Source organism: Corvus cornix, chromosome 6, assembly GCF_000738735.6.
Source record: "Corvus cornix cornix isolate S_Up_H32 chromosome 6, ASM73873v5, whole genome shotgun sequence".
Lineage (NCBI taxonomy): Eukaryota > Metazoa > Chordata > Aves > Passeriformes > Corvidae > Corvus > Corvus cornix.
The window spans coordinates 13,063,109-13,075,565 of NC_046336.1; the positions used below are offsets into that span (position 1 = coordinate 13,063,109).

General features: G+C 58.6%; 1 protein-coding gene across 2 annotated transcripts; it reads left to right on the forward strand.

The window, feature by feature from the left end:
* The first annotated feature begins 5,918 nt into the window (after positions 1–5,918).
* KAZALD1 (Kazal type serine peptidase inhibitor domain 1) lies at positions 5,919–11,538 on the forward strand. 2 transcript variants are annotated; one of them, XM_039554368.1, is made up of 5 exons: positions 5,919–6,025; positions 7,534–8,134; positions 9,362–9,522; positions 10,505–10,652; positions 10,858–11,538. In XM_039554368.1, the coding sequence occupies exons 2-5, from the start codon at positions 7,627–7,629 to the stop codon at positions 10,941–10,943; spliced, it is 903 nt and encodes a 300-aa protein (XP_039410302.1). In that variant the 5' UTR covers positions 5,919–6,025; positions 7,534–7,626; the 3' UTR covers positions 10,944–11,538. The 2 variants fall into 2 exon arrangements, with proteins under 2 accessions (XP_039410302.1, XP_010407936.2); XM_010409634.4 differs by lacking the exon at positions 5,919–6,025 and adding an exon at positions 6,036–6,126.
* The last annotated feature ends 919 nt before the right edge of the window (positions 11,539–12,457 follow it).

Consider the following 12,457-nt stretch of genomic DNA (forward strand, 5'->3'; position numbering starts at 1 on the left):
GAGAAGCATGCTGCTTGCTAGTTCGTATATGGTGGAAAGGAGCTGCTGTTGGGGTGAGGATGGGAGCAGGAGGGAGGGGCAGGCTGGCTTCTGGGGTGCCTCTGCACCCCCTGGGGCTGGGTTCTGCTCCCTGCTTTCCAGCTCACTGCCTTTGCAGCAGCTCTGGCTGGCCTGGTGTGTGTTTAAGCTTATCCAGCTGTCAGGAGGGCTTTTTTTAGTACAGTCGGCTTTGGGCCTCGCCGCTGCGCAGAGCTTTGCTAAGCTGCTGCCCTGGATGCTTCTGGTTTGGAGAAGCCAGAGCGTCACCCTGGCTCTGCCCACACTCACACCCCCTCTTGCAGCCCGCTTACAGGACAATCGGGGCCCTGCTCCTGTGCCTCCGCTGCAGGACTATTTTTATCCCACTTTCTATGCACGATTATCGGAGAGCACATGGGAGAGCACATAGCTGCTGTCGCCGGACCCTGGCCAGCCTGCCGGCAGCAGCTGCCTCTCCCTCAGCTTTCTGTCCAACTAGGGCAGGCAGAAGGAGCGATGGATGTCCATCCAGGGAGAGGAGGGATGGAGGCAGCCGTGCTCTGCAGTGCCCTGTGCTGAAGGACGGAGGAGCGAGAGCCACTGCAAAGGCCAGGAGGGGCAGATGCAGCAGTGACAAGATAAGGGCCAGGCAGCCCAAAGCAACCCTGTGCCTCAGCTGGCAGGGGCTGACAGAGGCCAGGCTGGGGCTGCTCCCCTCGAGGGGCAGCCAGGAGAACACCTGCACCCAGCACCCATCCAGGGTGGGGAAGTGAGTGGATTGGGACAGGCACATCAGGAATCTGTCCCCCTCCTTCTCCCAGCCCTGGAATATTGCAAATATCTCCCCTGAGCCAGCCATTGGTGGCTTATAAATAATGCAGCCCCTCGCTGTGCAATAAGGGCTTGTCAGTAGCTATTCTGCTCTCATAAATTAAAGATGAAAAGGTACAAGGCTCTTGCCAGAAAAATGAAGACAAATTTTTAATAGCTTGCCAAGACACAGGGAGATGGAGCGCTCAGGAAAAATGAATTACGTTTTTATTATGTGTTTTATTGTGGTGTAATTGAACGGGATTATCTGAGAATACAATATATTTCCAGAGCAGTGTAAAGAAAACAAAAATAATGATGACACCTGCCTCCTCCCACACGCACTGCCCGGCTTTTCAGGGACACCCTCCTTGTGTGTGCTGGCTGGGAGCTGGCCCTGAGCTGCTGGCGGCCACGAGAGGCAGAGATGGAAATGGGAGGGACATGGGACCAGAGACACAGATGTTCGGGGCGGCTGGGTCCGGCTGAATGGATCTGGCCGGGCAGAGTCTGGGGTCACCCCAAGAGGCCCCCCGAGCTGTGAGGGTCACCCCAAGAGGCCCCCCGAGCTGAGCTGATACAGGGCAGTGTGGTGTGGCAGTACTCGACCACACAGAGCCACTGAGTGTCTTTCACCTGTCATCTGCTTTCATTCCACCCCTGAGATCCCCTTTGGTCTGTCCCCCACCTGCACAAGCTGGCACCGCTAGGCAGAGACACGACAAACTCAGCTCTGGTGCGTTGCAGGTCTGGGGTGCCGCCGTGCAAAGCAGCCACGGTGTCTGCTCTGCGCCGGAGGTGGCAGCAGTGCAGTGAGCCCAAAGAGAGCCACTTCGCTGTGCTAGGGGGAACATGTCCTCGTGGATTCCCCTGATTGGGGGAGAGAAAACTCACTTGGCCAGTCAGTTTTGGGGGGTTGACAAGCCCAGAAGTGACACCACTGCCTCCGCAGGGGAGCCCAGGATGCAGCAGTGGATGCAGGGGAGCAAGGATGCTCGGTCCCTACCCGAGATGGCTCATCACAGAGGTCAAGGGCCAGTCCCAGAAAGACAGCAGCTGGATGTCCCCAGGGGTGCTGGGGGCTCTGGGCGGCGCTGGGCTGGGGTCATCGATTGGTCCCTGGCATTTTTAATGAGCTGCCAGACCACATAGTTTAACCTTGCCCATAATGAGCGCGAGCGGCAGCAATTCCTACCGCCTCAGCCGGCTCCCCCAGCCTTAATGAGCTAATCAATACTTGTTCTCAGCTTAATTTCCAGCTAATTGCTCTTTAATGACGCCTGGAAATGGGCAGCCTCTTGCAGGGGGGAGCGGGCAGGCTCCCCCTCCCCAGTGGAAGGGGGTGCCGAGGTGCTGGCAGCGGGTCACCTTCCCTGGCTGCATCCCAGCCCTGCTGGCGCTTCTGGAGGCTGGCGAAAGGGAGGGTGGCAAAGGAGACAGCGGGCGCGGTGCCACTGAGCTGGCAGCACCCTCTGGAGCGCCCACCCCGTCTGGGGGGGCCATGCAGCCCTAAGCACCAGGGCAGGCTGAACAGAGGATCCCCCACCACAGGAGGATGTACCCAAGCCCCTCAGGACACTACATTGCGGTGAGGGCTCCCAGGCTCGGCTGATAGAGGGACTTTTAGCGCACGGGAAGATAAGGGTGGTGGGGCTGAGGTGCCGTGCATTACTCCAGGTCCTGCAGCCCACAGGTACAGGGTCAGTGTCGCCGCAAGGGGCCGGGACGAGGCCAGCAGTGCCCTGGAGGTGGCAGCAGAGACCCCGCAGCCGCCTGCCCGCACCGCCACCCGCACCCTGTGCCGGGCAGCCCCGCGGGCCGGGCGGGGACACGCAGGGGCTGCGGGGTGCTCCTGTTTGCTGCGGGGTCGGGGTGTGGGAGGAGCCGGGCCGGTCACGGGGCGGTGGGATCCGCTCTCACCCGGCACCGGAGTGTCAAAGTTGGCACCACCGTGCCAGTGCGGGGACATCCCGGGAATGCAGCCCCCGCCGCCTTTTCGGTTCCTGCCCCCGGGTTATTAGATTAGCGCTTGGATGGGGCTGGTGGGAAAACCTCAGGAAACGGCATGATTCCTGCGGGGATGGAGCCGGGGACCCTCGGCAGACTGGGGACCGGGACATCCCTTACCATTCAGCCATCGAGCCTCGGGGCCGGCTCACCCTGCACACAGCTGCAACCGCTTCCCCAAGAATTTGCTGACGGGTTGGTTCTTCAGAGGAATTCGGTCTGGAAAAGCCTGGAGAAACCTGAGCCTGGCTGCTTCCCAGAGCGGGTCCGGCCTGGCACGCAGGCGGGGGGGACCTGCCTGCTGCCCGTGCCTCGTCCCCACAGTGGAGCCCTGGAATGTGGCTGGAACTCCTCGAGAACCATGCAGCCTTGGTGTGGGCTGGCCAGAACAGGGCTGTTTCAGGCTGTCAGACAGCAGGAAACAGAGTGTATTTGACGTGAAATGAGGGAGATTTGGTTTACTATCAGACGGAGACCCCCACAGCCCCAGGCAGTGCGTTGGCAACATTCTGTCCCAGGATCTCCGGTGACATTTGCTTCTGCTGTGACATAACCCACATTCTCAGCCCCACCAGCCCAGCCCCAATGCTGCTTGCCAGCCCTGCCTCACATGACGTACATTGAGTCACTTGGCCTAGGGCTTTCTTTCCAGAGCGGATTTTTCCCTTGGCTTCATCTGCCGTAAACCCCAGATCGCTGTGGGGTGTCTGGGGGATCAGCCCAAAGATGCAGAGGGGTCAGTGGGGCCAGAAGCTGTGTGGTACCCTTGACTGGATGTCAGGTGTTTCGGTGTGATGACAGAGCTCCAGAGCGATGCCACGGATGTGGGGCTGCCAGGAGCACCCATGGATTCCTGGCTTCAATGGGACCATCACAAGATAAGAAAACAGTGATGGGGAGCAACCCACCAGGAAGGGAGGAGGAGGCTTAGGTGCTTAAGGCTCAGCCTTCAAAGCCCAATTCCAGGAGCTCCAAAGCTCCAATTCCTCATGAAAAGTGAGGAAAAAGGAGAGAGGACTAGCCAGCACTGGTAGGGATTTACCCAAGTGCCGGGCCGTGCAGGGCGGTGATCACTCTTTTTCCCACAAAGTTGTCAAGCAACATAAGCCACAAACCCCTTTTGCAGCCGTGGCTGCATTGATCGACTTCAGGTGTGATTGAGCAGAACTCCTTGTTAAGCACAGGTTACATCTTCCACCCCTCATTCATAGCTGCTACTGTTTATTAGCACATTCAATAGTCTCATTAAGCAGGAGGTTTAATTATCTGCCAGGTTTGAGCTCCATCTTGTTGAGCTGAGCTGAGCTGCCCTTGGCTTTCTGGGGCTGGGTTGTGTTGCTCCACAACTGGAGCTGTTCCTGCTCAGATCTGTGTTTGGATTTCCCCTTTGGCCAGGGGTTCTCCCTTGTTCGTGGCTGATGCCACAGTGATGCTCAGATGAATCCAGCCGCGCAGAGGCCATGATAATCCCATGAAGATGGGGGCTCAGGCCTTGGCACATGGGAGAAGGAACCATGTGTGGGGACAGGACAGCAGCACTGGGGCCTGTTCCCCCTTGCTGAGGGCAAGAGACACAAATAACCTGAAACACTGGTGGCCCCTGATTTCAGCAGTGCCTGGGATTTAAGTGCTGGCTCTGTTTCTGTGCTGGCCAGGAGCTTTGTGGGCAGAAGGTGGGCCAGCCTTGCCCCACTGCTTTTCCCCCTGTGTGGAGCAGGGGCAAGTGAGGGTGTGTTTGGTGCAGGGATACCTCAAGGCAGGAAGGGTGGTATGGCAGGGATAGCCCAGGAGGCTCAGCACCCCTGTCTGCGTCACCTACAGTCTGTCTCCTCTCTACTCAGGCTCTGACCCAGCTCTGGGGCTGTGTGTAGGAAAACCTCAGCCCTTCCTGACTTTTTCCCTGCTCCCAAAACAGCTGCAGCCCCAGCTGCTCCACAACTCGTGGATGCTGGACCTGAAAACTTGTGACATGTGGGGACCGCATTCAATAGGCTGGACAAGGGGAGCCAGGGAGGAAGGCAGCCCTGAGCCAAGGGGCTGGGGGCCACAGAGGGGGAGTGGGACGTGAGGCTGAAGGCAGAGCTGGCAGGAAACCCCACTCTGCAGCAGGGGGTTGGAGAGGGGAGTTTGGCTGGCAAAGACAGATTTAAGGGGGCTGAAGCTTGCTGCATTTTCCATCGTTAGACATGGCTGGATTCACAACGTGACCGAGCAAAAGCCCTGGAACCCGGAACGAATTTGCAGGAGGGTGTTGGAAAGCAAAAGCAGATTTTTGCATCATGGTGAAGGAAACCGGATCCTTAGAGGGGTCCTGATTTGCTTGAGCTTCACGGGGGAATTAAATCCCACAAATTCCTTGCCTGGAGAGGAGTGGGCTGTGTGATCCCCCCCGGCGCAGCATCCGGAGCAAGATGCAAATGAACAGTGCGTGTTTGTGCTGCAAAGGCATGCTGCCTCCCCCCTCCTCAGAGCCAGGGAAACTGAGGCAGGGAGCAGCAAGGCAGCTTGCCGGGGAGTTCTGGAGCCCCAGCCGTGTGCACACGGGTTTTGCACTGCTGTGGCACGGAGCAGCCCCACCCTTGCTCCCGGTAGCTTCACTCCAGCCAAGGTAACGCCGTGGCTGACACCCCAATACCCTCTTCACACCTGGCTCTTGGTGTGCGGGGAGTGCAGACATCCCCCGGGAGTTATCCCCCGTTTACTTACAGCAGCTGCTCAACTTTTCAGTCTATGTTTCCCAACCAAATTACAGGTTGAGAGACGCTTTTGACCACTTCCTTGGCCATGCCCACCTCTCCCATTCACTTGTTCCCAAGGACTCCTGCAAAAGGAGGGGACCCCAGTCTCCTCCTGCCCCACGGACGGGGCGGAGCATTGGCGCAGGTCCTGCACACGACTCGGGGTGATCCCAGCGTGGGGGTCCGCGGGGAGGTGCCGGTGCCAGGGAGCCGGAGCGGCAGAGCCCCGGGGCCAGGGTGCGGTGCGTGGCGGGACCCCGGCAGGGAAGGGGTGCCGGCCAGCCCGTGTCCCGGTCCAGGGACGGGCCGCGGGCCCGGAGAGGGGCGGGGGGATTCACGTTTCGCTGACATCACGGCGGTGCCGGAGCGGCCGGGGGCCGGCAGCCCTGGGGGCCAGCAGCCCCGCCGCCACGGCCACTGCGCACCCGCGGCCCCCGGCACCGGCGCCTCCGGTAAGTGGCGGCTTATGGCGGGGTGGCTCCTGGGGGACCCCAGGGGCCGTCGTGCCTCTTCCCAGCACTCTTCCAGCACCCCCAGCGCCTGCACCCCGGAGGTGAGGAGCCAGAGACCAACTTTGCAATTCCCCCGTACCCGTTCTCTGGCCTCCCAAATCCATCGCGGGATGGAGCCTTGCTCCGTACAGACCGGGGTAGGGTGGGCCGGGGGAGGGCTCCGGCACTGGTACGCGCTGCCCCTTTCCACCCCTGGGGGGCTCGGTGGTCTCTGGTAAATGGGTCAAATCTTCACGGTTTGTTATCCGGGGGATGCATATATGTAACCCACTGCTCGGGCCATCCCCACCCCAGCTCTGGGCTGTGTTAGCCCCGAGAGTGGGGGCTGCAGCTGGGTGGGGCTGCATCTTGCCGTTCGGTGCTGTTCCCAGTGGGAGGAGAGGGGACAGGCTGTCTGCCTGGGTCCCTTCCCCAGCCCCACTCGCTTGTGCTGGGTCGCCCTTGCACAGGGGACCATAACCTCACCCCAACTCAGGGAAGGCAGCCAGGATATAACAGGGGGCAGGGAGGGATGTTCACAAAGGGATTTGGTTCAGTGTAACCCTCTCTGGGGACAGGCTCTGAGATGTCACGTTTTATCACCCAGCAGAGGTGGGAAGCCCGGAGTAAAACAGCCTCTTGTTACCCTGAGTAGGTAATGCAGGCTTGGGGTTTGGGAGCAGGGACCCTGCTGTGCAGGTACGGGCTGACCACACTGGGTCTGCTGTCAGTCCACTGGTTGCCCACCTGTGCACTGAGCTCCTCCATGCTCAGCCTCAGTTGCCTGTGTGATAACTGAGGGGGTCACAAAACCTTCTGCGGAGCGGGCATTTTTTCCCCTTCTCATGTAGGTGGTGCCTAAGGAGAGGGGTTACAGTGCAGGGAGGGAAGGAGAACAAAAGCCAGGCATGACTGGGAGCATTCTCCTGGCTTGGCTGCTTCCAGCACAGAAAGAGCACGATGTCTGCAGGATCAGCCACTCCACTGTGCTTGTGTGGATGGTGAGGGAGGAAAAAAGGGCTCGTGATTTTTGCAAAGCAATGGGAAAGAAAAAGGGCTTGAGAGCAGCTTTCTGACAGGAGCCCAGGAGCAGGGTATGGTCATGCTGAACCATAATGTTGTAGAACAGCCTGTCCAGTGCCCTGCCAGCCCTGTGGCTTCCCAGGCTATGCTGGGGTCAGAGGAGGCTGGACTTTGCATGCTGGGCTGCCAAGGGAACAAGGATGAAACCTGGTGGGACTGGGGTCATCAGTACTATCCCTCCAGAAGATGTTCAGCGACTCAGGGCAGGAGCTGGTTGGGGAGCTCCAGGGTGCAAAGGCTGTGGCTGTGGGGCTGGGGGTGAGAGGGGCTGGAACCAACCCTCCCCTGCACATTGTGCAGTGCTGCTGCTCAGAGCAAGCCAGCCAGGAGATGAAGGAGTGGGAGACACTTCCTTCACCAGTAACACATCTTCTCCCTCCTCACAGGCCAGGATGACTCCTCAGATCTAGACAGGGAGACTGGAGCAGTGCCAGAAATCCCCATCCAAGTGACAGTGGGACTGGGATAGAGGAGCTGCCATGAGGATGTCTCAAGCCAAGCCCCTCAACATCTCTTGCCTCGTGTTTTCCTTGCTCTCCTTGCACTGGGCTTTGCTCCAGCTGGGCCAGGCTTTTCCCAGCACCTCTGACTACCTCCAGCGGGGCTGGCAACGGCTGCTGGAGGAAGGGGAGGGCTGCAGCGAGTGCCAGCCAGAGGAGTGCCCGATGCCACGCGGGTGCCTGGCTGGCACAGTGCGGGATGCCTGCGACTGCTGCTGGGAATGTGCCAACCTGGAGGGACAGATCTGCGACCTGGACAACACCAACCACTTCTATGGCAAGTGTGGGGAGCACCTGGAGTGCCGGTTGGATGCCGGGGACTTGCGTCACGGAGAGGTGCCCGAGCCCCAGTGTGCCTGCCTCTCCCACCTGGCCCTCTGCGGCTCCGACGGCAAAACCTACGCCCAGATCTGCAGGTTCCTGGAGGCTGCCCATGCCCACCCTGATGCCAACCTCACCGTGGCCCACGAGGGTCCCTGCGAGTCAGGTAGTGGCCCTGGAGCTGTGGGAAGGGACAAGCAAGGGGGTCTGACCTAACTGTTTCACCTGGCAGCAAAACCACAGGGACAGGACTGCACTGAGGGCTGCTCCATGCAGCGTCAGGCTCCCACCAGCCCCCCCACCCTGCTGCTCTGGGGGAGCCCCTTGCACATCCAGTGGATTGGAGAAATCTGGGAGCAGCTTTGCCAAGAGGGAGTGGAGTTTATGGGAAGCAACAAATCCTGCTGGAGCAGATGGGGAAGTTCCAGGGAATTGTTAGCAAATTCTTGGCGATGGTGCTGGGTTCACACTGGCCTGTTGCTCCTGAGAAATGTGTCTGCCTCCTGCAAATAGAAACCGGGGTTGGTTTGGCTTGGCTGTGTGATTTCCATCTCCTATTTACAGCTCAGGTGGGGGCTGAGAGGGGACAGGAAGGGGACATGGCAGGAAGGCCATGGCCCAGCCTGCCCAGTCCGGCACAGGTCACCCAGTGCTGTCACCACAGCCTGAGGGATGTCAAGGTTGACCTTATTTTCTGTAGATCATCATGTTCTTGGGTGTTTTCCCAGGTGTGTTTGGAGGTGGAAACCTTCTCTTGACCTCTGGTTCATGCTATGAGCCAGCTCACAGAGCAGGTGTGGGTAAGAAGGGTAGTCCTCACTCCATCCCTCCAGGGAAGGGATGTGGAACCCAGAGGTGTTGGCTCCATCCAGCAGATGGGGACCTGCTGACTCCCTTCATTGCTGGCACGAGCCCTGTGTCAGAGCAGAGGCCTCATTTGGCTGGAAGCTCAACTACCTCATCCATCCTCACCAGCCTCAGGCTGGATGAGCGCCCCTTGGCCTTTCTCCCACAGGAGGAGCATGCTCCAATCGCTCAGGAGAACTTTGCTTTGTAACATTGCTGTCATTGCGCTGTTCCTGCTGCACGGTGTCCCTTGAGCATCATTGCACAGGCAGGGAGACTCAGGCCAGCAGGGATGGCAACCCTCCATGGGTTGGGGGGGGTGACTGAGGAGGGAGCTCCCAGTCCCAGCTGTGAGGAGGGACCATGTCCTTGGGAAAGGTGAGGGTCTGCCATGGGAGGGAGAGGAGAGAGGCATGGGAAGGGTCCCAGCATCTCTATGTGAACCAAATGCTGCTGCTCCAGAGACCAGCCCAAGAGAGCCCGTGGGACCTGCCAAGGGTGGGACCTCTTCTGATCCCACCCTGCTCTCTTCTACCCCCCTCCCCAGAGCCTCAGATCACCTCTCCTCCCTATGACACATGGAACATCACTGGGCAGGATGTCATCTTTGGCTGCGAGGTCTTTGCCTACCCCATGGCATCCATTGAGTGGAGGAAGGATGGCATGGAGATGCTGCTGCCTGGAGATGACCCCCACATCTCTGTCCAGGTGAGTGGTGTGCCTAGGGCATTGAAGATGACCCCAGGGTGAGCCAGTGCTTCTTAGAGCTCATGGACAACCAGACCTGAGAGTGGTCATACTCTGGGAATGGCCAAGCCTGGCTGCCTGGGGATGAGAAGGGGTGACTGGAGGCTGCACACCATGAGGACTGACTGAGCCATGGCTGGTGTCTCGGTGGTAGGAGCCATCAGCATAGCTCTCTTCTGTGATCTCCTCTAGTAGTTTTTGAAATTATTCATATTCATAGAGTCCTGCAGCAGGGAGTTTCCCACTTCCCTGCCTTTAGTTTGCTGTGCATGCTGGCTTCAGTTGCAGTCCCACTGGCAGGGAAAGAGGATCTCCCGAGTGCCTTCCAGCCTGGGTTGTCCTCTGGTCCTACCAGCACACTCAGGCAGTTCCTGCCCTTTTTTCCCTTCAGCAGGGCTTCCCTCCCAGAGCTGGCAGGCCCAGGGGTCAGCATCCTGCCTGCGGCCAACCCCAAATATAGCACCCAGCTGGGCGTACCTAGCTATTAAAGGGTGTGGGCAGAGGCAAAGGGGCCATGCACCTCAGCCAGGCACCAATGGGGAAGAAACTGTGGTGGAATGGATGGAGGGAGCCAGGGGAGCAGGTGGAACCTGGCACCATGGCCCACTTCCATCTTTCTGTCCTTCAAGCCTCCCCATAACCTGTCTCGGAGTCCAGCTGAGGAACTTCACCCCGAGCGGGCCTACGCTGCCTGGATGGAGGAAACTCTACTGTCCTCCACCCCTGGCCAGTGCACCATAATAGCAGCCTGCAAACACAGCCGCAGCCCAGCTGGGTCAGGAAAAGCTTATTTATTCCTGGGGATAAATAGAAAATAGCATGGTTGCTGCCAGAGCAACCCTGGGACCTCACTGCCTGCTGAAACAGGGGACCCGAGGCTCTGTGGCATCGATTTCCCCTTGCTTCTGCCACAAGTGCTGACAGAAATCCCCTCTTCTTGCAGTTCAGAGGCGGCCCCCAGAAGTATGAAGTGACAGGCTGGCTCCAGATCCAGGGTGTGCGGGTGACGGATGAGGGCACGTACCGCTGCTTCGCCAGGAACAGGGTCGGGGAGGTGGTGGCAGTGGCCAGCCTGACCGTCTTCACGCCGGGTGAGCACCGCATCCTATGCCCATGCTCTCATGGGGACATGGGAAGGGATGTTTGGGCACAGTGCACCGGTATGGCAGGAGCTGCTGGAGCATAAGGCTGATGCCGCAGAAAGCTGCTGTGCATGGTTTGGCTTTGGTCCTGGTGGGAAAGGGGACAGGCACAGCAGGATGGCAATGTCACATTGTCCCCATGCTGCCGTTTCAGACCAACTCAACCTGACAGACTTCTCCCTGCCGAAACCCCGCGTGCCACCTGAGGACTACGGGGAGAGTGAGGAGGACTACTACTAGCCCAGAGATGGCATGTCGGGCTGCCAGAGATCACCTTGCCCACAGTGACCCTTCCCTGGGGGTTGGGGACATCTCTGGAGCAAGCACCCTCTGGCCCAAAATTCCTTCTCTGAACAATCCCGGCACTCCAGCCTGGTTTTTGGGGTGGGGGACAGTGTGACACATCCTTTTGGGGTGCTGGGGGATGGAATACTGGCTGGTTGGTGCGAGGGCTGGGACCAGGGGCAGCTCTGCCTGGAGCAGGGTGGATCTGTCCCCTGGCACTGAGCGGAGACACAACGGCAGGTAGGACACTGTGGGGACAGCTGTGCTGTGTGTGCTGAGGACTTGGTGCTGGGGATGGAGACAGCCCCCTTTGGGAGAATGAGGCCGGGGCAGGGGCATCACTGTCCTGTAGGAAGAATTTTTGGGGAAGCTGGAGCAGAGAGCTGGGACATGGCTGTGATAACCAGTGTGCAACCCTTATGCCTGCTCTGTATCCCCCAAGCACAGAGACATCGCAGCTTCTCCACAGAACCTGAGGAACCTGCTGCCAAAATACCCTTCTCTTCTGTTTTGTTTTTAACCAGAAAAGTAGTGATTTGAGGAAACCAGACCCTTGTGGCTTTCAGTGCTGTCTTTTCTCCAGCCGAACCACCCTTGTGGTCGGTCAGAAACACTTTGGCCTTTTTTTGACTGACTTCGTATTTTCCTTTCCATGCCTTTGACTGACTTAATTATTTCCTTTGTCGTTTCAGTTGACGTTATTTAAAATATACATGTAGGTCAAAGCCAAGGCCAGCTGACTGTCCTGCATCCACGAGGATGATTATGGGGGTGAGGAAGGGTGCAAACACTGTGGATGCTACCTTTTCCATTGTGGAGTGCTTGAGTTGAGGAGCCTGCCTGCCCATCCCAGTGCTCACAGCTGATCCTGGTGTGGGTCCTGCCCTTCTCACCCCCCATGGGAATGGGGGTGCCTAGCAGACACTAGGCACCTGTGCAGTGGGGAAGCGTCGACCCAAATCACTGTACTCCCATGCATTTGGATCCCATCCCACTGCTGCTCATTTTCATCTTGGGGTCCTATGTTCTGTGACACTGGGGTCTCCACCCAGGTGACCACAGCCCTGTCAAGTGTAGAGCAGCTCTGTGCCTAGTTGGTGAAGGAAAGGGATGCTCCAGTTTCCACTGGAAACATTATACTAAAGAAAAAATTCCCACATACCTCCCAGAGCTGGTGATTTAGAGCAAACTTTCATTTGGGGGGAGCATGAGAAGGAAGCTCAGAGCTGCAGTGTGCTGCTCACTGCCCTGAGAGGGCTGCCAGGACCCTTCCTATGGGCATTCTGGGGCTGAGCTCACATTCAAGCGGTGCTTTACCCCCCAAAGCAGCAGCATTTATGGGACTCCTGGTGCTCAAAACCTCTATATGGGCCAAACCACTGCCAGTTACTCAGTCCCAGCTCCAGGGAGGTCCAGAGCTGCGGCAGGGAGCCAGACCCCGTGAGGAAGGAATTGGCCAGACCCCAGGC

Bases quoted from the DNA above. Each gene is read 5' to 3' on its own strand.
- KAZALD1 (XM_039554368.1), top strand. From the start codon at position 7,627: ATGAGGATGTCTCAAGCCAAGCCCCTCAACATCTCTTGCCTCGTGTTT. The intron at 8,135-9,361 runs GTAGTGGCCCTG...CCCCCTCCCCAG, and splicing joins CGAGGGTCCCTGCGAGTCAG to AGCCTCAGATCACCTCTCCT. The intron at 10,653-10,857 runs GTGAGCACCGCA...CTGCCGTTTCAG, and splicing joins CCTGACCGTCTTCACGCCGG to ACCAACTCAACCTGACAGAC.